This window comes from Mesoplodon bidens, assembly GCF_964165515.1.
Source record: "Mesoplodon bidens genome assembly, chromosome: 15".
Lineage (NCBI taxonomy): Eukaryota > Metazoa > Chordata > Mammalia > Artiodactyla > Ziphiidae > Mesoplodon > Mesoplodon bidens.
The window spans coordinates 56,581,937-56,608,200 of record NC_138171.1 but is presented as its reverse complement, the minus strand read 5'-3'; the positions used below and the strand labels follow the sequence as shown (position 1 = coordinate 56,608,200).

The 26,264-nt window shown below is 46.0% G+C and overlaps 1 protein-coding gene across 2 annotated transcripts in view; it reads left to right on the top strand.

Annotated features, from left to right (window-relative positions):
* Positions 1-26,264, top strand: part of SNX29 (sorting nexin 29) — a 555,171-nt gene that overhangs the window by 369,083 nt on the left and 159,824 nt on the right. For both annotated transcript variants that reach the window (XR_014017700.1, XM_081257848.1), the window contains exons 17-18: positions 7,336-7,391; positions 10,406-10,487. Coding sequence is in view for 1 of the 2 variants with exons in the window: in XM_081257848.1 (XP_081113974.1) it covers positions 7,336-7,391; positions 10,406-10,487 (138 nt within the window). In the remaining variant the exon portion in view is untranslated. The remainder of the gene's footprint in view (positions 1-7,335; positions 7,392-10,405; positions 10,488-26,264) is intronic.

Below are 26,264 nucleotides of genomic sequence, written 5' to 3'. Positions count from 1 at the left end.
TGTGTGTATGGGTGTATGCGTATAAGTATGTGTGTTTATGGGTGTGTGTGCGTATGGTGGTGTGTGTGTATGTGTGAGTATGTGTGTATGGGGGTGTGTGTGCGTATGGGTGTGTGTTTGTGCCTATGGTTGTGTGTGTGCATGTGCATGTGGATGTGTGTTTGTGTGTATGGAGGTGTGTGTGTATGGTGGTGTGTGTGTATGGGTGTATGCGTATAAGTATGTGTGTTTATGGGTGTGTGTGTATGGTGGTGTATGTGTATGAGTGTGTGTGTATGGGTGTGTGTGTGCGTATGGGTTTGTGCATATGGGTGTGTGTGCGCATGTGCGTGTGCATTTGTGCATATGACTGTGTGTGTGTGTATGGGTGTGCACGTGTGCTCAGCAGCCTCCTGGCTGTTCCCTCTTGCCTGCTGCCCAGAATGACTTTTCAAATGGGGACTTGCCCAGTCTCTCCCTTGCTTAAATCCTTTTGGAGGCTTCCCTCTACCTGAGCAAAGACCAGAGCCCCACCGTCCTCCCTCAGGCCTCAGCTCCAGCGCCGGTCCCTCCAAACCTCTTTCCCGAATTGCCTTCCCAGACACCTTAGTTATCTTGATTCTTCTCCATGGACTTTTCACACTGTAATTGTGCTCTCAGTTATTTCTAGACTGTCTCCCTGGATGGATTGTGTGCTCCATGGGCCCCAGGCCTTCATCTCCCCTGCTCCCTGCTGCCTGTCTGGTACCCAGAGTGTCTGGCCCATAAGAGGAACCTAGTACGGATTTGCAGACTAAGGTCTGAGTAACGGTGCGTGCATCTGTGGTGGAGCAGCTGGCCCCTCACTCTTGCATGGGGACTGCTGGGCCCCAGACACCTGTCTATTCTGTCCAGCATCCTTGAACTCTGCCCCTGAACAATGAGAGTAACTGCCACTTAGCAAGCCCTTTGTATGTACGTATGTTGTCCATGCATCTTAATTGCTTGGAAAGAAACTAGATGTCCATTCTTAGTAAATTAGATAATTTTCTCACGCCCCCTCCCTTCTCATCCCTGCCCTCCTCCAACCATCCCGTCCCCCATCTGTCTATTTGTTCATCTATCCATCCATTGGGAACATGCTCTGAGCAATCAGTATGTGCCTGATACCATCTGGGGTTCTGAGAATATTGTTCCTGAGACCCTCAGAGTCTTTTTGGGAAAAACAGACACATCAAAAACTAATTCACAGAAGTGTGCTAGCCTGCCTTTATGCAAGCTTCCAGGGCTACTCAGAGAATTGAATTAAAGACTCTTTAAAGCTCTTATTTGCCCATTCTTTACTCCCAGTAGAGAGTCTCGGGCCTCAGCTGATGCCTCTAATTGTATATTTGTAAAACAGAGAACAAATTAACAGATAAACACACAACCCTGAAAGTGGTCCAGACCTGGCAGCAGCCTCCCTGAGGGGAGGAAAGCCCAGGCCTGCTTTGTGTTCAAAGCAGCAGCCCTGAGCCTGTTTGTCCTCTGGCCCAGCGACCAAGCTGGAGACAGAGCCGTGCATTTCACATGTTGTTTCTTCTTAAAAAGTGAGAAGAGAAAGCAAGGTGTCGGTGGGATGGGAAATAGTTGTTTCTGGCAGTGCAAAGTGAGAGCTAATTGCTGAAGGGAAGGCTATGTGAAAAGAGGGATGTGTGAGAAAGTGACTGGAAAACATAAATTATGGGTGTCTTTTCACGATTGGGACAAAGATTTGCTGTCCTGTATTGTCTGCCTTTTTGCCTTGTCTTTTGAGCAGTGAATCCGAGAGCCCTATAATTAGAAGACAAGGAACATGGTTCTCTTCCTTTGGTTCCTCTTGTCTCCAAACTAACTCATCCTTCTTGTGCATGATGATTTCGAATTTGCTCCAGAACAGTTTAAAACTTGATAGACACTTCCGTGGAAATGGAGCTTCCCTCATCATTCACTTGTTTCCTTCAGTCACAAGTGCTCAGTCAGTGCCCACAACATGCCAGGGCCTGTGTGAATGACCTTTCGTGGAAGCTGCTGTCCCCAGGCTCGCAGGGAGGGACCAATACAGACTGTGGAATAATTGCAGCCTGAGCACCGGGAATGGCAGAGGGTGGCAGTGTGGAATCTGCTTATTTCTGGTGATCAGGGAAGGTATCTCATAGGAGGTCATCTTTTAGCTGAATCTGAAAAGATGTGAAAAGAGCCAGCCATACAAAGAGGCTGGGGGAAGAAAGGAGGGAAGCATGACTTGCGATATTACGTCCTTCACAGTATTTATTTGAGGATTAATAATGTGCCAATACATTGGCGCATAGTAGATGTTCAATGCGCATTGGCCCCCTCTGCCCTCCATCTTTGTTGCTTTCTAGCAGGACCTTCAGAGAGCCATGTGACGACTTTCATGATCAGTGGAGGCTGACTTGTATACCCAGAGATGGAAAAGGATTCTGATTGTGGGTCTCGCCTGTCCCTCCACATCCTTGTGTATGCAGCACCTGGGGTGTTTGCTACAGAAAGACCCAGAAATCCTGGCTGCTCTGTTTCTCCAGCCATGGGCTCTTCCTTTCTCTGCACTCACATACTGACCGCCGAACCCCCAGACCGCAGGCCAGATGATGAGCCGCCTTCTCTGCAGGGCCAGGGAGAAGCAAATGAGGACAACCACACTTACTTGTGCTCCACGTTGGAGGGAATCAAAAAGAAGCCTCCATTGCAGAGATGTGTCCTCCAAGACTCCCCAGGGCTTCAGGAAGGCACGAGGGATGTTTGTGGCCAGTATCAATAGAAAGTTGATTTTTCTTCCAAAATCTCTACCCCACAAGTCTTTCACTGCCAGAATATGAAGTCAAATCAGCTTTCTGGATGCTTACTGTAAACCCCAGATGCTATCTAGCTCCAATCTGGGTAGACAGAATGAAAAGAGAACATGTTAAGATGTTTAATAAGTTTGGCCATCAATTATCATACTGCAGTTGCTGTAGAGCCTGGCCTGATTTTTAAGATCTATTCCACCGAAGTCAGAAAGTTCATGGACTCTTTTTCCAGCCAGCCTCCCTGAACTCAGGCAGACACATAAATGTCTCCTGGCTTGCTGATGCCAGTAACGCCAGTAATCAGAAGAAAAACTCCCGGGGGCTTCCCTGGTGGCACAGTGGTTAAGAATCTGCCTACCAGTGCAAGGGAAATGGGTTTGAGCCCTCGTCCAGAAAGATACCACATGCTGCGGAGCAGTTAAGCCCGTGAGCCACAACTACTGAGCCTGCGCTGTAGAGCCTGTGAGCCACAACTACTGAGCCCGTGTGCCTAGAGCCCATGCTCTGCAACAAGAGAAGCCACCGCAATGAGAAGCCTGCGCACCACAACGAAGAGTAGCCCCTGCTCGCTGCAACTAGAGAAAAGCCCACACACAGCACCAAAGACCCAATGCAGCCAAAAATAAAATTAAATAAATAAAAAGAAAATTTTTAAAAGAAAAAAAATTGTTTAAGAAGGAAAATTTTTTTTAAAAAAGAAGAAAAACTCCTGAGTTGGGAGGATTTAACAACTCCCAGATACTTAACATCCATTGTCCAAGAGGGTCCCCCTACAAATAAGCATCCCTGCAGGGAAATTTATCTGTCAGGAAGATACTTTCTTTTAAAAATTGATTGTTTTCAGAAGCTCTTTGTTCAGAGTGACATCTGTCCTTAAAAACCTCACCTTATCTTTTGCTTCTGGTCACCCTTCCCCTCAGCCTGGTGGGGCAGACAGTCAGAACCTTGCTTCTTATGAATGAGGTTCCCCGGGTCCAAGCTCTGTTCACGTCCCGTTTGAGAAGAGCCTGCATTTAAAGGCAGTGTAATGATGCCACTGGTGCCTTCACAGTCTGTGGGTCCTTCCTCCGATCTGCTTACCTGATCCTCACATTGTACCAAAGAACCTTCCCCAGGCTCAGATGCTGAGGGAAAGCTCAGAGAAGAGAGGTGGAGAGACCGTGCAGCCCCGCCAGAGAAGGCACTGGGTTCCATGGGGAAGCGCTGAGGGGAGACTGGTGTCTGGAAGGGGGCGCTTCAGAGCCAGCCTTAGCCCTCGTTTGTCCCCCATGAATAGAAGACCTGAGGGCACAGCCTCTCCCATCCTGTGGGGGAGGATTGGAAAGACTGTCTTATTCACTTTATGCAGTAATGCGATACACACTTAATGTATTATGTATATAATTAATGTAGGCATATATTATGTATGTGTATATGTACAATATAGTAGGTATCTGTTAGTATTTACACAATTAATGCATCTTCATTGTAGAAAGTACGGGAAAGTTCAGATCCATGCTACAAATCCACCTGGCTGCCCTCTCTGATACCCCACTGTCTTTCGGATCTCTTTCATCCTAATACTGATCCACAGTCATTATGAGCTGTATTCAAGACTCGCACTAGGCATTTGCAGTCCGTAGCAGCTTTTTTATTTTTCTTTTTAAATTTTTTTTTGGTCGTGCCCTGTGGCTTGCAGGATCCTAGTCTCCCAACCAGGGATTGAACCCAGGCCCTCGGCAGTGAAAGCGCCAAGCCCTAACCACTGGACCATCGGGGAATTCCCCATAGCGGCTTTTTATTAAACAGAGACCAGGAGCTTTTTTTTTCTATGCCATTAGAAATTTATCAAAAGCACTCTTTTGGTGGGATAATGCATTCTAATTTACATTTTTAATTGTTAGTATTAGATTATTTTGAAACTCGAACGATACAAAAGAGTGTTGACTAAATAGCCTCGCTCCCACCCCACTGCCTGGGCCCCACCCCCGCCCCAGCACCCACAGGCTGATGCCCCTTTGATTGGTGCCTTGAACTTCACTTCTTTACCTTCTTGATGCAAAAACAAATACAATTTGATATTCTTCATTCTCTGTTTTCTCACCCAAGTTGGTGTATTAGACACACCGTCTGTACCCTACTTTTGCTTTCATGTGATGGTCCATCTTGGAGTTGTTTTCATAACTGCACGTGGAATGCTATCTCATTCTTCAAAAGCACATTTAAATTCTTTTAAAGCAATTCACTCAAAAGATACATTTTTTTAATCTTCCAGAAAGATAGCAAATGAAAAATAAGTATCATTTCTCTCCCCAATCCCACTCCTAATCTGTTATCAATAATAGCCACTGTTATTTTCTTAGATCCTTTTCCAGAATTATTTTTGTGCTCGTACCTTCATGAGTGTGTGTGTGTGTGTGTGTATGTGTATGTAACTCGTTTCTTTTTAAACCAGGCATCTCATACGGACATGTCATAATTTCTTGAATCATTCCTCTCTAGTTGGACCTTTAGATCCTTTTGGTTGGCGTCTTTGTTTCCTCTGGATAGCAGAGGACTGTGATTTCTGGGTCAAAGGATGTAGGTGTCTTTAGATATCTCAGTACACACAGCCTCGTGGCTTCCCCTGATAGATTGTACCAGCTCTCACCACAGCCGCCCAGAGGAAAATAACAGTCCCTCTAACAGCAGGGCCACCCCGACCCACAGCCCAGGGAGTTCCTGATCTTTTGAAACTGATGTTCTCTCAAGCGGTTAGGCGGGTTTCTCCTTGTTGGGCTTAAAAGAATCTCTTAACAGCAGCTCCTTAACAAAGCCTGCAGCCCGGAGCCCAATTGAATTGCTTAGTTCCAGGGACCTGGAAAGGGCTCAGCTTGGGCCATTCTCCCTCAGGGCTGCCATGTATGGGGCGAGACACCTCCAGGTTGTGGGCAGATTCATGTGTGGTGTCAAGGGTAACAGACAACTTCTCAAGAGTTGTCATATTATTATAGCGCACAGGTCAGTCAAGGAGACCCTTCTACCTGCCTGGCACTGTTCCACATGCTCTACACATATCAACTCCTCTTGTTCTCAGAACAACCTTGTGCGTATTAGTATTATACATACCCATTTTACAGGCAAGGACAGTGTGATGCAGAGAAGTCAAGTGACTTGCTTGTGGCCGCACAGGAGCTCGGGATTGGATCCTGAGCCGTGTGGTCCCAGAGCCCAGGCTGCATAACCACTGCGTCCTCCTGCCTCCAGAAGGAGCCTGCTGTTTCTCTAAGGACTACCTTCTAGTGTCTTCTTATCCTCTGTACAGGCAAGACTTTGCCAAGTCTCACCTTCTCCTATCACCTTTGAGCTGGCTTTTCCTCTGTTTGCTAAGCGTTTGTAGCAGAAAAGCCTGGACAGACCTGGATTCGTATCCCTTTCCTACATGTGTGGCCTTGGACAAGTTCAGCCTCTGTGATCCTCAGTTCCCTCATCTGGGGGGCAGGGAGCATTACCCACCCCCGGATCCTTATCACGATTGATGAAGATTGAGGATAAGGAGAATGCCCCGACAGGTGCACAGTGTGAAACTTTCCCTCGTCACCCCGCACCCTTCTCTACCCTCTTGGTTCTTCTTAGTTTTTTTTTTTTTTTTTTTTTCTTTTTTTTCTTTTCTTTTTTTTTCTTTTCTCTTGCGGTACGCGGGCCTCTCACTGTTGTGGCCTCTCCTGTTGCGGAGCACAGGCTCCGGACGTGCAGGATCAGCGGCCATGGCTCACGGGCCCAGCCGCTCCGCGGCATGTGGGATCTTCCTGGACCGGGGCACGAACCCGCGTCCCCTGCATCGGCAGGCAGACTCTCAACCACTGCGCCACCAGGGAAGCCCCTCTTCTTAGTTTTGATCCACAGTCTTAAGTTCTCTCCAGTTCAAATTCGATCCTATCACAAAAGGAAGCTCATTCCCAGGGTACGATAACATCACGATTTATTGAGCATCTACAAGTGCTGGCCATTCGCTGTCTGCTCTGGATGAGAATTGCCATCCCACCAGGCGTTGTAGTTTCTTGCACCCAATCCTGTTCTCATGGGGCCCTTCTGAGTCACAAGAGAAAGTCATGTTCGGCTGCCTTAAATTGCTCACACGTGTGAGGGGAAAGGATAGAGCCATTTGGGGGACAGACATTCCCCTTTGTGTTTACACACCACGTGTGTCTGTGCGTGATGGTTATCACGGTGATGATGCATATTTTTGCCTTTGCACATTTGATACCTTGCCTCTCAGCTCCTAATTAAGCCTCTATAGCTCCAAAATTACATGCTTTTACACACGCATGATGATCTCAGTAGGATTAACAGTCCTTTTTTTCTGTGAAGGTAATTGAGGTCTTTCATGGTGGCATATTTTTATTACTGTAACTCCATCTTTAACCATCCTTCCATAAAATCTCTTATTGTTTTCCAGTAACTGCTTCTTCACCTCATTCTGAACAGGAAATGCTCAGGGGTCATTGAGAAGCAGAATTTCCTGTGATTATGCAAACCATGGTAACCATGATGCATTTTCTCTCTCCCCTTCCCCCTCTCCCTATGGCAGGTGCCTGGAGATTTGAGTCAAACATCCGAAGACCAGAGTTTGTCGGATTTTGAAACGTAAGTCCACAGCATCTGCTCATGAGGGGCCCTTTAGAAACAAGACTCTGTTACTTGGCTTGCGTCCCAGGACCATAGAGGGAACCAGCAACCGCTGTTGAAATCTGCATGGCTGATTTGGTTATTGTAGAGGTGGGGAGTTGTTTGCCTGCAGCCTGAGTCTGGCCTTCAGATGTGTTTTTATCTCCCTCTTTGGGTATTGAAAAACAATTTCTTTTTGGCTGACATTTAAGAGTCGGAAGGTATCACATGAAAATTTAAATATCTCCATTTTCTTTAAAAGAAGAAATCCCAGCAAGGCCACCATCAGCTAGAGCTGAGCAGCAGCTGCTTCTTCCATCCAGGGTGCATGCTTGTCAGCTTGCTGCAGTCCCCACTTCTCCCTTTTGTCTGACTGTGACCCACTCCACTCATTCCGTTGTCTGGGTGTCTCCCGTTCAAATTTTGAGTTTGCAACTCCTGGGCTATTGGAAACGGCAGTAGTTCAGTACATTGGTCTGATTTTTTATTGGATTTAATTCTGTCTGGCGCCTCTGCTGATAACCCCTAAGGAATTTAGTTGGTCTTCAGACTGACTCTTTCTGATCAAGTTGCCTCAGTTTTGGGACCAGTAATCCCCTGGGGCTGGTGAAGAGAGGAGTGAGTCCTGAGTTAAGGGCAAGCAGAACCTCCCTCCTCTCTCATTTAGTTGTGCTGAGTAGAGGAAGGTTCAGCTTCCCCAGGAGAGAGGGCGGGGCATCGGAAGAGCATTTTGTTAGAGCCAGGCTGAGCCAAGTTGAAATCTTAACTGCAGGACTCATGCTGGTGTGACCTTGGGCGAGCTGCTTAACCTCTCTCAGCCTGAGTTTCCTCATTCACAAGGCGCAGATCACAAGAGTGGGGTTATGAAAAGCTCGGAGGGGATCAAGAGGCAGCTGTGGTAGAGGTGGAGGTGCCTGTTAGATTGGTGAGGGGGGTCGTGGAGGTTAAGAGGTGAAGGATGAAAATCAAAGACAAGTTTGCTTCGCATGGGCCTTTGGGGGGCAGTGTGGAGGGGAGTACATAGTGAAAAGGATCATGGGATGGTGGCCTGGTGGAGGGAAAGGGGGGACCAGCTGGGGAGAGAGGTGAAAGCCGCAGAGGGGATCCCAGAGATGAGCCACTCGTGAGGCGCAAGGGACTCATTCATAAAGCAAGAATTTATCACGTGCCTGCTGTGGGGAGGGGTCGTGCCAGGTCGTCGGTGGAGGGGATGAATCAGCCATGGTCCCTGCTCTCAGGCAACCTCTGCCGGGTCCAGCCACCTCATCTCTCCTCCTCCTCCCCCTCAGGTTGATCATCTCCACTAAAGCCAGAGGGAAGCGCCATTTCCCTCTCCCTCTTCTCTTGCAGAGAGGGCCCTGGCTGACCTCAGCTCCATCCCCAGCCTCCGCTGGCCCTCCCTGCATACCAAGTGCCCTGGTAGATTTGACTCCTCCAACTTATTTGGTCCTCCATACTTGGGATCATTATTTTATTCCCTTAACTCACACTTCTAAGTCTAAGAGAGAGAGGACAATCAATTCTAATACAGCGAGCTATGTGCTCTGAAAGGGAGAACACGTACGGGGGGACCTGAGGGACCTCCTGGAGCCCTGGGAGGTGGTCCAGCCCTCACCAATCCTGGGAGGTTAATGGAAACCAGAGTGTCAGTTACACTTCTACACCCCCCCTCCCGACAGAAATGAAAGGGGAACACTCTAGTCACTAGCACAGTTTTGGGGACCTTTCCAGGATGGGTGTCACAAACTGATATCCAAATCAGTTTGGTGCCTCAGAATGGCAGTTTGTACTTGGAGCCCTGGGGAGGTTATCAATAGGGTGTATTTTGCCCCATGAAGGCGGTCAGCACCTGGGCTCAGAGCTTAGAAGAAATGCTGCTTCAGGAGAGAAGCATTTCTTTGTGAAAATGAAATGCTCTTTACCGTGGAGGTTGTGAGGCTGTTGAGTCATGGACTCTTCCATCATTAGTGTCTCAAACTGTGTTCTCAGCACCAGAGGCTGGCGAATTTTTAAGAGCTGCTGTTTAGAGATAAGGAGAACTCCAGGAAAAGCGTTTAGCCCTGGAGAAACTCCTAGCAGAAACAAGGGCTAGGACCTCCCAGCCCTTCCAGAATTGCACAGCACTGTTGTGAGAGCTGTTAATGATTGATCTGGAATTTTCCGTGACAGTTAACTTATCAGCTTCACATGATGTAGATCCAGCTGGTGGAAGAGTGGTGGTGGTGGATGTGTGCGCCCAGTGACTCAGAGTTAGGTTCAAGTCATCATGTAAGGCGGAACTGTCACATAACCGAAAGAACCCTTGAAGTTCTCTCAAATAGCCGGCAAGGATCAACCGAGATAATCTAGGTGACAGCATGGAGCCCTGCAGTGTATGTGCTCCGTAAATGATTTTGCTCTATTCGAGCCACACACAGTGTTTTTGGAAAAGTTGCAAGAGCGGTTATCGGTGCCTGGCTTCCTGGAACCCCCTCTCCCCACCCCAAAGAGCTGTCTCTTGCATAGCCTGAGCATTGGTCTCCTGAGCTCTTTCGTGGAGCCTGACCTTAAAGTGGGAGTCAGGGTCTAAAGTGGGCACAGTGAGGGGGCAGCATGACTCCTCCAAACGCTCCGGAAGCCCTGTGGGCGTGAGTGCTCCTGACCCTCCCCCGCCTCGTGGGGGCTTCCGGTGATCGTCCCCCTCTTCAGATGAGCAAACTGAGGTTCAGATAAATTATGGGCCACGGTCACTCAGTTAGTAGGGACTGAAGGGCAGCTCTTTCTCATTCTAGAATACAAACTGCATATATACATCTAAAATATATATATAGTTTAAACTAAGTCCCTTAAAAATAATCTTGGGGGACCAAGTAATGAGATGGAAACTGATGCTTTAGCTTACAATTAAGTGTAATAGGTGTTGCTGTACATCGTCTGCCTCTTAGAGGAGAAAATAGCTTCCTCCCTTTTTTTGGTAAATTGAAATGACCACTTTGCATCTTTCTTTTGTTCAGATCAAACCGAGCGCTGATCAACGTCTGGATCCCGTCAGTGTTTCTCCGGGGCAAAGCCACCAATGCATTCCACGTGTATCAGGTAATTACCTGGTTTTCAGTTAGATGTCACCGCTGGGGTGGGGACCACACTTGTTTGTTACTCTCTGGTGCTTTTGCCTCTGGGCGATGGAGTGCCATACGTAGAAGCCACAGCCTCCAAATGCCAGCATCCACCTGCCCAACCTCCTCGAGGAAGTGATCCTTCTGTCAGACAGAAGGAGGCAGGGTGGAGCTTTCTCGTGCTGTCGGGCCTCCTAGTGTGGCCATGACCGCTCAGCTCGGACTGCTTGAGCAGAAATGGGATTTGTTGGCTCGTGTTGCAACTGAAACGTCCAGGGGTGGGTCTGGCCTCAGACCTGCCTGGACCTGTGGTCAGACATCTGCTCCCATTTCCCCTGGTTTCCTCTGCTTGGGCGTCCTTTTCAGGCTGGCGCCCTCTGTGGGTGGACCAGGCAGCTCCCAGCAGCACCAGACTCAGCCTGTCCCGGCATCTCTCAGGGGTCTGTCTTGGATCCCAAGCCCATCCCTAAACCCCAGGGTCGGGAGATGGACTCCTGTGATGGGCGAGCTTCGAATCATGTGACCCCCACTGGCACTGGGGTTGGAGTTGCCCTCATCTGACCATGTGACTGAGAGAGGGGTGAGGGGGCTCCCCAGATGAAAACCAGGCCATTCTTTGCTGACGAAGGGGCAACAGCCACTTGGCAAGTGGACACTGCAGCTGTGCCCTCTGCTTCCTTGAGGTAGAGCTGATCACCCCCTCCCCGGTAGAGGATTGAGTGTCTGAAACCAGGGGACCTTTGTTTTGGAGGTGATTTTGCCCCAACAGTTGGGACCCCAGTTGTCCATCTTTTCTCGGATTTTCTGATGCCTCTTCCAGCCCTGCCTACCTACCCTCTTCTTGGCTTTCTTGTTTCTCTTTCTTTTTCTTACCTGATCTGCAGCTGTTGGCATTCACTTGTCCTGGGACTGTCGTGTTTTCAACTTTGACTCTTAGCCACTTCTGCTTCTGCTCTTGAATGATACCACAACAACTTTCATTACGTTTTGTTCTTATTCCCCACGAGCTCCGTGAAGAGCCTTGAGTGTTGTTGCCATTTTTCTTAATGGGGAATTGACCATTGAAGAAGTCTTCTCAGCTATTAGGATAGTTTCCCCAGAGACTGGGGTGGTGCAAAAAAGGACACTGAACTTGAGAATAGAAGCCCTGGTTTCAGTTTTGTGGCCTTAGGTAAATCTCAGTTTCCTTATCTGTAAAACAGAAATAATAATAATGCTTACTTTGCAAAGCTGTTGTTATTGGGATTAGAAATACATGGTGTCCAGTAGGCACTTGGTATTCGTTTCTCATCTTCCAAAATGATCGCCGTGTTTAGTCTTTGATGGCAGGACTGGCAGTGGGCGTGGGTTATATAGGAATGGGCTTAAGCATGATACACGCCTCTTACCTGAAATCTTATGGACATATGAGCTAGAGTTTGGCAAGGAAATTTGCACTGGGAAGTTATTCTAGTTTACTTGTTCAGCTGGGCGACAGAAGCACTTTAACAAGTGTTAGAGAATCTGAGTGTTCCTGATGCTCTCAGCTCTGGGTTGAAAAGGGAATTAGATACGACAGATTTCCGAATATCCTCTTCTCCTTTTATCCCAAACCAACCCCCCCGCCCCAACAAAAGTCTCTTATTTGAGCGTCCTTCATGTTCTGCTTTGCGGTCATCAGAAAGCTGGGAGGTGTTGCCTGGAGAATGAAAAAAGTGAAGCAGACAGCTTTATTTTAGAGCAAAATTAAAATGCGAGATCGCTTGAGAGGTTTCCTTGACCTTTCATTTTTCACTCCTCCCCCTCACCTCACCCCAGGAAGCAAGGGCCGTTTTTAGCTCCTGAAAGCCAGTTAAGGAATGAGATGGACACAGCAAATATGCCGTTGCCTGGGAGATTGTTTCCACAGTGGCCACCGTGGGATTCGAGCCACACTCTCCCCATCCTTGACCATTTCCAGAGCTTTCCTGGGTGTGGTCCAGCCAGTGCGTGGAGGATAAGGCCTGGATTTCATGGAGCCATGAGGCTGACAGCTCCTACATCACGTAGAGCAGCTGTGTCCCACACCGTGGGCTGTCTGAAATCTCTCCTGATCTTGGAGTGTGTTGAATGCAACTGTTTTTCTCCTTTTAGCTAACAACGCTTCTGGTTGGTACCTAAGAGCAAACTCTGAGCATGTGTTTGGAAGCATTTTAGAAAGTCTTCATTACAGTGTGATTTTTTTTTGGTTTTTGTTGTTTTTTAAATGATAAATGATATTGGAGAGAGAGTGACTCCTGTAAAATACTGGTACTGTTGGACATTATTTTTATTAGTTAAAAAAATGCATTTTATATAATTCCACAAAAGATTTGAGATAATTTCTAGAGAAACTCAGAAAAGAGTGATAAAATAGAAGTAAGAAATAAAATATCAGAGTCAGAGAAGATGTAAACTAAGAGTGTTTCCATTAAGGGAACAGTGGAAATCATATATATACATACATACATACATATGAGATCCTATGTGGTTGCTCTCATTGGTTTGTAAGTTTCCTTTGAGCTTCCTGGCAACCAGTGTGAAAATGGAAATGTGGCTATTTTGGATAATTCCATTGCTAATGAGAAGAAAATATGTCAGTTCCTCAAAGGGAGTTCTAAAAGAAATGTCCTCACAGAGCTTTAGATGAAGCAATAATAAAGAATGTGGTAGATGATGCCCTGTTACATCCCTAGGACAAATCACTGTCAGGTTTCCTTAAGATCTCCCTCCAAGGAAGCCAAGGGCATAACCTCAAAATGAACCATAGTTCATTTGAAGGGCCCAGACAAAAGGATCAGCACATGTAGCTTTCTCAGTAGATCTGCACCATCCAGTCCGACAGCCACTAGCCACGTGTGGTCATTTAAATTTTTTTTTTTTTTTTTTTTTGGCTGTGTTGGGTCTTCACTGCTGCACGTGGGCTTTCTCTAGTTGCTGCAAGCAGGAGATACTCTTTGATGCGGAACATGGGCTCTAGGTGCACGGGCTTCAGTAGTTGTGGCGCACGGGCTTAGTTGCTCCGCGGCATGTGGGGTCTTCCTGGACCAGGGCTCAAACCTGTGTCCCCTGCGTTGGCAGGAGGATGCTTAACCACTGTGCCACGATTGGTGGCATCATTTAAATTTGACTTAATCAAACTGGGAAGAAATTAAACTCTAGTTCCTCAGGCACACCAGCCACATTTCAAGTGCTTCTTAGCCACATGTGGCTGGTGTCTACCGTATTGGACAACGCGGATACAGCACATTCCCGTCATCTCAGGAAGCTCTGTTGGATGGTGATGATCTAGAACAGTCTCTCCCAGAGTGGCGGAAAGCAAGATGATCTTCTGTGTGATCTTCTATGTGCTTAGTGAGGTTTTAGGGAGACAGAGACAGGACATCCAATAAATAGTTCTGCAGGGAGAAGGCTACTCGCCTTTCAGCTCTTCCATCACTGGCAATGACCTGAAAGAGAAAGTCTCCACGTGGCCATTAGGCCTTTAACGCCCTCTAATCGTGCATCTTAGCAAAGACAGAGGAAGGCCCAGGATCAAGGCCTTTGGCAGGCAACAGACTCCAGCTCAATTAACTACATTGTTTTCTTTCATTGTATTTGTTTTTACATCTGCCTTCTACTATTTTTCCATTTACCACGGTGATGTACAGTTTCCTTTTAAAATAAATTTAAGCAGAAAGAAAGTGAGTCAGCTTAAAGAAAAATACTAAATGTATGATAGTGAAAACAGCAAGAAGTTTAGGACAGTGGTTATGGGAATGAATAATATTTGGGAAATGCCACCTCTCAATGGTCTGTGTATGTTACATAAAATAGCTCATTCAGTCCTCACAACAACCCAGTGAGGTAACAAATGCTTATTATCCCCATTTTATAGATGAGAAAACAAAGACACAGAGAAGCAGCTCATTCAGTAACATGACTCTCAGCCCCCAAAGCATTTTCTGACAAGGTGCCGGTTTGCACAGATTCTGTGACTGAGCAGAGTCCAGATTTAAAAATCCGAGAAGCAGACGGGGCAGTTGCCTTGGAAGGGCCCAGCCTGACCAAGAACTTGCCTGTGTGGATGGCCCCCTGCATCCCTGAGGCCATGGGCCAAGGGCCCCCCTGCCGCCAAGCCAGGGTTTTTCTGTCCATCTGTTCCAGGCCCCCTGCAGTACACACATCAGAGCCCTGCAAAACCCAGAGCCAAGCTGTGGGCAAGTTTGCTTTGGAAAATTGTTAAAGCAGGGCCTGTTGGCCATGACTGCTCTGGCCACAGAAGAGTTTCAGGGATGCTTCCTCAGAACCTCTTGTTTGAGCAGTGGCAGGGTCCCCAGAGCCTGCCCTGGGACGCTTGGGAACTGTGGCACTTCTGACTGCAGAGGAACTCAGCTAGGTCACCTGCTTCCCGGTGTTACTGGGCTCTCACCATTTGTCTTGTGGGAGAGGTCTGGGTGTATATTTTGCACAAAGGATTCTGGCCAGAAGTGCTGTCCCTTGACTGGATTGAATGCAAGTTATTAAAAAAAGTTTGTATCTCCAAACACCATGGTTTCCACACTCTACTCCCAGGTCCCAAGGTGGGTGCTGAGGTGTGTTCTGGAATAAAAGTAAGAAAAGGCAGCCTTTGACCAATTTTCAGAGCAAAAGTAAAATTGATGTCCAGAACTTTCCCAATTAAAATTTTTCTTCCACAAATGTTTCTTACTTCTGGCCCCTGCTAACTAATACTTCGCTTCCAGCAGACACTAGCCAGAGACAAAATGCTTAAATAGCAACAAACAGAATGGAAAAAAAACAAAAAACCCTATTTACTAACTGGTCTTGCTCAGTTTCTCTCTCTCTCTCTCTCTCTCTCTGTGTTAATACACAGTTGTCATGGTGGGTCTGACTTTCTGTCCCTTCCACATGACATAGTGATATTTGTTGTTAATCAATTAGTTCCTAGTTTATACCTTTGCAAATGTTTTCTCTTATTTGCCAAATACCCCAACTTCCAAACCAGTTTGACGTCCACTATCTTAATATCCTACTGTAGTGTTTATAAAGGCATGTTAGACCTTAAAACAATCTACTTTTTTTTTCCTTATGCAAATATTACAGCCGCTAAATCGGCAGGAAATAATACATCAATACACTTACTCTCTGAACCCTTAGGTCTTTCCCTTTGAAAAGCGCTGTTAGTGTAAGTACAGCTGGAAGCAGTCCTCTACGTGGGAGTTTATTTCAGCCTTTGAGTTTTGCCACCAGAAAGACTGGCTACAGTGCAATATTCCATTTGCTCAGCACAACTAATTAAGTCTCCTTTGTAAAAGTTGCTTTGGTTCAGCAAAGCTTTTTCCTTCTAGAATAAGTCCCCTTTCCTTGGGGCCACAGGAGGCTGTCTTGACTTAGAGAAAAGGCGGTACCCCAGGAAGACTCCTTCAGTGTTGGAGGTTCCCCCATCCCCAAAAGGTTATTGTGTAGCCTGGGCAGATGTTTTCGAGGTTTATTCTAGGGGAGCATATTTATATATGCAGTGCAGGGAAAGCCCATGATTTTTCATATTAATAATAGATCACAGGGTCTGGCAGGCTGCATGGGCCGCAGGTGGTTTGGAGGATGGTCATGTTTTTGCACCTTAGGCTTCGGGTGCTTCAGCCCTTTTCATCTCTGTCCTAAGATGGTTTACTCTTCAGGCCCTCAAGTTTGCTATTACCTACGGTTCCGTCTTTATGCTTGCTTAGTGTATAGCTATGTGAGAGGGAGGGATTCATTAAGTAGAGACGGATGAGATGTTTGAGCCACGCACAGAAATGGGAATGGCAGCTGCAGTAACATGGGCTGATCAGAAGCCTCTGCCCCAGCGGTTACCATTCCAAGTGTGGGGACACAGGGACCAGTTCTGAGGCCGAAGGGATTCTCTCTCATTCACGTCAGGTCCTTCCCACCACACCTGCTGTGAACCAGGCAGGCGGGGGAAGACAGCTGTGGATTGTTTGATTTCTGAGTTTCATTCCAGCCAGGTTGGCTTCTGTGCTGCATGATAAGCGAAACTGTGGGGGGCTTTGCCTTTGTTCTCGCTCTCTCCTTCCTTGAGGACTTTCCATCCCACAAAGTCAGGCACCTCCGCACCTCTGAGGATTACAGCACATTAACCTCCAGCTGTTCTTGGGATGCTCAAGGCTTCTGGGAAAGCCTGATACAGGTGAAAACAAAAAGCCAAACGGAAAAAGCCTGTTTGCCTCCCCTTGGACATACGTGTCACTATTATTCTGTTACTACCTTTATCTTCTCAAACAGGAGGAACTTCTTTTTCCCCTTTCATAGTATAATTCCTTTATTTATCCGAAAGCTGTGGATTGAGGGCCGACTAGATGACAGACATGTGCTAAACGCTGCAGAGCCTGGGGTGAGCAAGACTTGACATTGCACTTACCCTCCAACCTCACAGTCTAGAGGGGGACAGTTGCTCTGAGTAAACAGAACAGTCTCGCGAGATAAGGGCTGCAGAGAGAGGTATGGGTGGGAGGGACGGAACACCACTCACCTTGCAAAGTGACAACAGACAGTGATGGATAACGTGTTTGGCACAGCGCCTGGCAAACAGCTGCCGTGCAGACACTACCCTTAGTGACCTAAGAACCACTTGACTTGTGATAAGCAATTAGACCTGAAAGTGAACATAAAAGAATTACCCGCTGTTGAACTGAATGTCTCTGGGAACGTTTGTGTGTTCAAAAAAGCCTTTAGCATCTACTTGATCAAGGGTTCCACACCAGCCTCCTTAGGGGCGGCAAGGAGCAAGATACCTTTGTCCTCAAGGTGTCTGGGTCTGGTGAGGGGACGGAGCCCCATCAAGCAGCTGAAATGCAAGGGTCGTGTCGAGCGGCTCCGGGGAGGCTTAGCAGAGGGGTGAGCTCTGCTGGAGGGAGAGACCTGGGCTCAGAGGTGAAACCTAGGATCATAGTTCACTTTCCCAATGGGACTCCCTGGAAGCCTGAAAGCATTAATGCCCAAGCCCCAGTACATTATAGTTTCACCAGCCCAGAGCTGCCCAGTTGGTGCTAGGTTTAGTCTTGTTTTGAATTCAAGTACAGTCTTCACTTACTGAGTACTGGGTTGCACCAGTGACATTATTCACCAGCGTCTCCAAGGTGCCTGTACATGATCCCACAGCATCATCACCCTCTTGGCCTCCTCCAAGGAGGTTTCCCAAGATGTTACCCCAGTTTAATGCTGCCTCTTTGTGTGGAGCCATAGGCACAGCTGGCGTGTAAATCTGGATGAGCTAAACACATGTATGTTCTCGGTTTCTGTTGCTGGAATACAATTGGGGTGGCCTCAAGGAGGTACCACCCCCAGTTCTGATGTACTACTGGCCGTCGTCTTCACAGGGCACTGCAGCTGGCATTTGGTTATTGTTGATCATTGTCAGGGACGTCTTCTCCTTTGAGATCTGCTTTGTAAAATCTCTTATCTTTGCTAATTGAGGCAATCTGAATTGGCCATAATTCTTATATTGGCCTTTCAGGAACATCTCCATTTCTGATTTGGTGTAGAAATAGACTCTAGTAAAATTATTGAGTATTAAACATTATATTAGGAATGCTTTTTGCTGCAAGTAACATATTATCTCACTCAAAGTGACTTAACCAATAGGAGTTAATATACGTAACAGAAAGTTGGGGACTCAGGCATTCAACAGCTTAATCACATCAGTGGCTTCCAGAGCTGTTAGCACTTCCTCTTTACAGGACAGTGTCCAAGTGGGAAGAAGAGAGGTTTTTACTCACACATTATTTTTTTAATCAAAAAGAAAAACCTTTGCCTAAAGCCCTCCTGTGGACTTCCCTTAGATCCCACTGACCCAAGATGAGGTCACATAGCCATGGTTTCGCTGAAAGCAAAGCTGGGAAAATGAGCATCTCCCTGTCTCAGTCCCTGAGCAGGTAGAGAGCTCTCCTAGTAGGTGAGACAGGCAGGGAGCTGGCCATTGGGTAGGCAGCCGGGCTTCTGCCACAGGCACTGTAATGTACATTGTGTTGACAGAAATTAATCAGTCGAGGGACTTCCCTGGTGGCTCAGTGGTTAAGAATCTGCCTGCCAATGCAGGGGAACACAGGTTCGAGCCCTGGTCTGGGAAGATACCACATGCCGTGGAGCAACTAAGCCCATGCACCACAGCTGCTGAGCCTGCGCTCTAGAGCCCATGAGCCACATCTATTGAGCCTGCGTGCCACAACTACTGAGCCCTGTGCTGCAACTACTGAAGCCCATGTGCCTAGAGCCCATGCTCCGCAACAAGAGAAGCCACTGCAATGAGAAGCCCATGCACTGCGACAAAGAGTAGCCCCCACTCGCCGCAACTAGAGAAAGCCCGCTCGCAGTAGCGAAGACCCAATGCAGCCAAAAATAAATAAATAATTAATTAATTAAAAAGAAATCAGTCGATCTAAGAAAGAAATGGAAACTTTTATTCAAGTCAAATTGAGGATTATAACCCGGGAACAGCATCTCAGAAAGCTCTGAGAACCATTCCACCCATTAGAAGTCAAAGCACAGTTATATAAGTTTTTGTGAGACAGAGGGCTGGACCTGAAATGATGCATTATTGACAGTTGACACAATCCAGATATGCAAGTACAAAGTGGTGGGTCATCATGACCCCTTAAGAGATCAAGAAGGGGAGAAGAGCTTCAACATGGCGGAAGAGTAAGACATGGAGATCACCTTCCTCCCCACAAATACATCAGAAATACATCTGCATGTGGAACAACTCCTACAGAACACCTACTGAATGCTGGCAGAAGACCTCAGACCTCCCAAAAGGCAAGAAACACCCCACGTACCTGGGTAGGGCAAAAGAGTAAAGAAAAAACAGAGACAAAAGAATAGGGACGGACCTGCACCAGTGGGAGGGAGCTGTGAAGGAGGAAAGGTTTCCACACACTAGGAAGCCCCTTCTCGGGCGGAGACTGCAGGTGGTGGAGGGGGGAAGCTTCGGAGCCACAGAGGAGGGCGCAGCAACGGTGCGGAGGGCAAAGCGGAGAGGTTCCCACACAGAGGATCGGTGCCAACCAGCACTCACCAGCCCGAGAGGTTTGTCTGCTCACCCACTGGGGCGGGCGGGGGCCGGGAGCTGAGGCTCGGGCTTCGGTCGGATCGCAGGGAAAGGACTGGGGTTGGCGGCGTGAACACAGCCTGAAGGGGGCTAGTGCACCACAGCTAGCCGGGAGGGAGTCCGGGAAAAGGTCTAGAGCTGCAGAAGAGGCAAGAGACCTTTTCTTGCCTCTTTGTTTCCTGGTGCGTGAGTAGAGGGGATTAAGAGCGCCACATAAAGGAGCTCCAGAGACGGGCGTGAGCCGTGGCTATCAAAGTGGACCCCAGAGATGGGCATGGGATGCTAAGGCTGCTGCTGCCGCCACCAAGAAGCCTGTGTGCAAGCACAGGTCACTCTCCACACCGCCCCTCCTGGGAGCCTGTGCAGCCCGCCACTGCCAGGGTCCCGTGATCAGGGACAACTTCCCCAGGAGAACACACGGCGCACCTCAGGCTGTGCAATGTCACGCTGGCCTCTGCCACCGCAGGCTCGCCCCGCATCCGTACCCCTCCCTCCCCCCAGCCTGAGTGAGCCAGAGCCCCCGAATCAGCTGCTCCTTTAACCCCGTCCTGTTGGGGCAGGGAAAAGATGCCTTCGGGAAACCTACATGCAGAGGCGGGGCCAAATCCAAAGCTGAACCCCAGGAGCTATGTGAACAAAGAAGAGAAAGGGAACTCTCTCCCAGCAGCCTCAGGAGCAGTGGATTAAATCTCCACAGTCAACTTGATATACCCTGCATCTGTGGAATACCTGAATAGACAATGAATCATCCCAAATTGAGGAGGTGGACTTTGGGAGCAATGATATATATATATATTTCCCCCTTTTCTCTTTTTGTGAGTGTGTTATGTGTATGCTTCTGTGTGTGATTTTCTCTGTATAGCTTTGCTTTTACCATTTGTCCTAGGGTTCTGTCTGTCCGTTTTTTTTTTCTTTTCTTTTTTTTTTAGTATAGTTTTCAGCGCTTCTTATCATTGGTGGATTTGTTTTTTGTTTTGGTTGCTCTTTTTCTTTCTTTTTATTGAAAAAATTTCTTTTAATAATTATTTTTTATTTTAATAACTTTTTATTTTATTTTATCTTCTTCTTTCTTTCTTTCATTCTTTTCTCCCTTTTATTCTGAGCCATGTGGATAACAGGCTCTTGGTGCTCCAGCCAGGCGTCAGGGCTGTGCCTCTGAAGTGGGTGAGCCAAGTTCAGGACATTGGTCCACAAGAGACCTCCCAGCTCCATGTAATATCAAACAGCAAAAATCTCCTAGAGATCTCCATCTCAATGCCAAGACCCAGCTCCACTCAACAACCAGCAAACTGCAGTGCTGGACACCCTATGCCAAACAACTAGCAAGACAGGAACACAACCCCACCCATTAGCAGAGAGGCTGCCTAAAAACATAATAAGGCCACAGACACCTCAAAACACACCACCAGACTCTGGTGGACCTGCCCTCCAGAAAGACAAGATCCAGCCTTATCCACCAGAACACTGGCACTAGTCCCCTCCACCAGGAAGCCTATACAACCCACTAAACCAGCTTTAGCCACTGGGGGCAGACACCAGAAACAAAGGGAACTACGAACTTGCAGCCTGCGAAAAGGAGACCCCAAACATAGTAAGTTAAGCAAAATGAGAAGACAGAGAAACACACAGCAGATGAAGGAGCAAGGTGAAAACCCATCAGACCTAACAAATGAAGAGGAAAGAGGCAGTCTACCTAAAAAAGAATTCAGAATAATGATAGTAAAGATGATCCAAAATATTGGAAATATAATGGAGAAAATACAAGAAACGTTTAACAAGGACCTGGAAGAACTAAAGAGCAAACAAACAGTGATGAACAACACAATAAGTGAAATTAAAAATTCTCTAGAAGGGATCAATAGAATAACTGAGGCAGAAGAACGGATAAGTGACCTGGAAGATAAAATAGTGGAAATAACTACTGCAGACCAGAATAAAGAAAAAAGAATGAAAAGAACTGAGGACAATCTCAGAGACCTTTGGGACAACATTAAATGCACCAACATTCGAATTATACGGGGTCCCAGAAGAAGAAGAGAAAAAGAAAGAGACTGAGAAGATATTTGAAGAGATTAGAGTTGAAAACTTCCCTAATATGGGAAAGGAAATAGTTAATCAAGTCCAGGAAGCACAGAGAGTCCCATACAGGATAAATCCAAGGAGAAACACACCAAGACTTACATTAATCAAACTGTCAAAAATTAAATACAAAGAAAAAATATTAAAAGCAGCAAGGGAAAAACAACAAATAACACACAAGGGAATCCCCATAAGGTTAACAGCTGATCTTTCAGCAGAAGCTCTGCAAGCCAGAAGGGAGTGGCAGGACATGTTTAAAGTAATGAAAGGGAAAAACCTGCAACCAAGATTACTCTACCCAGCAAGGATCTCGTTCAGATTTGACAGAGAAATTAAAACCTTTACAGACAAGCAAAAACGAAGAGAATTCAGCACCACCAAACCAGCTTTACAACAAATGCTAAAGGAACTTCTCTAGGCAGGAAACACAAAAGAAGGAAAAGACCTACAATAACAAACCCAAAGCAATTAAAAAAATGGTAATAGGAACGTACATATCGATAATCACCTTAAATGTGAATGGATTAAATGCTCCAGCCAAAAGACATAGACTGGCTGTATGGATACAAAAACAAGACACATATATATGCTGTCTACAAGAGACCCACTTTAGACCTAGGGACACATTACAGACTGAAAGTGAGGGGATGGAAAAAGATATTCCACACAAATGGAAATCAAAAGAAAGCTGGAGTAGCAATTCTCGTATCAGACAAAATAGACTTTAAAGACGATTACAAGAGACAAAGAAGGACACTACATAATGATCAAGGGATCAATCCAAGAAGAAGATACAACAACTGTAAATATTTATGCACCCAACATAGGAGCACCTCAATACATAAGGCAAATACTAACAGCCATAAAAGGGGAAATCAACAGTAACACAATCATAGTAGGGGACTTTAACATCCCACTTTCACCAATGGGCAGATCATCCAAAATGAAAAGAAATAAGGAAACACAAGCTTTAAATGATACATTAAGCAAGATGGACTTAATTGATATTTATAGGACATTCCATCCAAAAACAGCAGAATACACTTTCTTCTCAAGTGCTCATGGAACATTCTCCAGGATAGATCACATCTTGGGTCACAAATAATGCCTTGGTAAATTTAAGAAAATTGAAATCATATCAAGTATCTTTTCTGACCATAATGCTATGAGAGTAGATGTCAATTACAGGAAAAAATCTGTAAAAAAATACAAACACATGGAGGCTAAACAATACACTACTTAATAACCAAGAGATCACTGAAAAAATCAAAGAGGAAATCAAAAAATACCTAGAAACAAACGACAATGAAAACACAATGACCCAAAATGTATGGGATGCAGCAAAAGCAGTTCTAAGAGGGAAGTTTGTAGCAATACAGTCCTACCTCAAGAAACAAGAAACATCTCAAATAAATAACCTAACCTTACACCTAAAGCAATTAGAGAAAGAAGAAGAAAAAGACCCCAAATTTAGCAGAAGGAAAGAAATCATAAAGATCAGATCACAAATAAATGAAAAAGAAATGAAGGAAACAGTAGGAAAGATCAATAAAACTAAACGCTGGTTCTTTGAGAAGATAAACAAAATTGATAAACCATTAGCCAGACTCATCAAGAAAACAAGGGAGAAGACTCAAATCAATAGAATTAGAAATGAAAAAGGAGAGGTAACAACTGATGCTGCAGAAATACAAAGGATCATGAGAGATTACTACAAACAACTCTGCCAATAAAAGAGACAATCTGGAAGAAATGGACCAATTCTTAGAAATGCACAACCTTCTGAGACTGAACCAGGAAGAAATAGAAAATATAAACAGATCAATCACAAGCACTGAAATTGAGACTGTGATGAAAACTTTTCCAACAAACAAAAGCCCAGGACCAGATGGCTTCACAGACGAATTCTATCAAACATTTAGAGAAGAGCTAACACCTATCCTTCTCAAACTCTTCCAAAATATAGCAGAGGGAGGAACACTCCCAAACTCATTCTATGAGGCCACCATCACCCTGATACCAAAACCAGACAAAGATGTCACAAAGAAAGAAAACTACAGGCCAATATCACTGATGAACGTAGATGCAAAAATCCTCAACAAAATACTAGCAAACAGAATCCAACAGCACATTAAAAGGATCATACAGCATGATCAAGTGGGGTTTATCCCAGGAATGCAAGGATTCTTCAGTATATGCAAATCAATCAACGTGATACACCATATTAACAAATTGAAGGAGAAAAACCATGTGATCATCTCAATAGATGCAGAGAAATCTTTTGACAAAATTCAACACCCATTTATGATTAAAACCCTCCAGAAAGTAGGCATAGAGGGAACTTACCTCAACATAATAGAGGCCATATATGACAAACCCACAGCCAACATTGTCCTTAATGGTGAAAAACTGAAATCATTTCCACTAAGATTAGGAACAAGACAAGGTTGCCCACTCTCACCACTGTTATTCAACATAGTTTTGGAAGTTTTAGCCACAGCAATCAGAGAAGAAAAAGAAATAAAAGGAATCCAAATCGGAAAAGAAGAAGTAAAGCTGTCACTCTTTGCAGATGACATGATACTATACATAGAGAAACCTAAAGATGCTACCAGAAAACTACTACTAGACCTAATCAATGAATTTGGTAAAGTAGCAGGATACAAAATGAAGAACCTAGGGGCAAGATGGGAAAAAAGACACAGACCTACTAGAGAATGGACTTGAGGATACGGGGAGGGGGAAGGGTAAGCTGGGACAAAGTGAGAGAGCGGCATGGACGTATATACACTGCCAAATGTAAAGTAGGTAGCTAGTGGGAAGCAGCCGCATAGCACAGGGAGATCAGCTCGGTGCTTTGTGAACACTTAATAGAGGTGGGATAGGGAGGGTGGGAGGGAGGGAGATGCAAGAGGGAAGAGATATGGGGATATATGTTTATGTATAGCTGATTCACTTTGTTATAAAGCAGAAACTAACACACCATTGTAAAGTAATTATACTCCAATAAAGATGTTAAAAAAAAAAAGAAGAGATCAAGAAGGAAGGTTATCTTGTAAGGAGTTGTCTTGTTGATGCTGGGAGAAGGTCACTCTTTATGGTTGAGCAGGCATTTCTGCTGATGGGGGCAGTTTGGTCGATGCCTAATGCAGATACACAACGCATAGTAGAGGGAAGAGAGGAGGCCAAAGGGCAGAGAAATTTTTTTATGTTTAAATTTTTCTCGTCTTGCTGTAGAACATGAATTTTATTTTACAATTGTCCTTTAATCCTTTTGGCCACCTTCTGTGATAGGCAGTAGTATCATCTCCCCTGTTTCTGTAGATGAGGAAGCTGTGACTCCATGGGTTAAATACCTTCCTCTGGGTCACACACAAGATCCTGCCTTTTCCTCTTGTTATCCCCCCCATGTGGCCCACTGTCTACCCCATAGGTATGTGCCCTAAGTGTATGTTTCAGTGAAACGAACCCATTTCCATCACCCGTTTCCTCCACGGACTTCTTCCCACAGTGTCATTGACCCATCACTCATGGTCATAACTGCCACAGGCAGCTGATATTGGTGACAAGGTAATATCCTCACAGGGTGGGGAGAACGGCGAAGACCAGTGTGTGGAGTTTATGGGTCCTTCGGAATTTGAGAAATTCATTAAGGCGGAGATTTTCAGCCTAAATGTATAAAGTCATAGAATATTAGGGTTTGAATAAAATGGAGAGCTCACCTCTGTGTGTGCATGTGTGTGTGTACATGCATTTTGAAATATGTATTCGGTACTATAACTTAATATTTGAAAAGCTGGGGGGAAAAAAGACAGACAAGGGCTTTATGAATCAGGTGAGGTGGATATACCATCTTGGCGTGTGTGGGATGTCCGGTTTTGACCCGCCTCCTTTTATATTTCTTTCTTTTTTTTTTTTTTTTGCGGTACGCGGGCCTCTCACTGTTGTGGCCTCTCCCGTTGCGGAGCACAGGCTCCGGACGCGCAGGCTCAGCGGCCATGGCTCACGGACCCAGCCGCTCCACGGCATGTGGAATCTTCCCGGAGCGGGGCACGAACCCGTGTCCCCTGCATCGGCAGGCGGACTCCCAACCACTGCACCACAAGGGAAGCCCTATATTTCTTTCTTATATGAGGAAACCAAAAGCAGTGACTTGTAGAAGAACATGCTGGCAGCAGCACAGAGAAGAGCACAGATGTGTTGCCTGGAGCCCTTTGTCTTCCTGTTGTATCTCAAGACCCCTTCCTAGCTACTGTGCCCCAAAACAGCCCCAGTTTTATCTAGAGCTGCTCGCGACATTTATCAGGTGGTGACTTGGAAGGTTAGTCGTGGGGCTGATAACTTTGCTCATCATGGAGATCTGCAGCTTTTGTTTCTTCTCTGTTCTGTGGTCACTGTCAGTCACCTACTGAATACAGGTCTCCCCCTCTATCAGAAAGCAGAGCGTTCCTGTGAGATCTTTTGTAAGTTGAGATGGCGTCAAGTGAAGAAGCAGTTACCTTTTTTTGTAAAAGCGAGAATCCTTTTTGGATTTCTTTCAGTTATCGAAAACACGTGCTAATGTAGGTCTTTTGTGAAAGCAAAGTGTCATAAAGC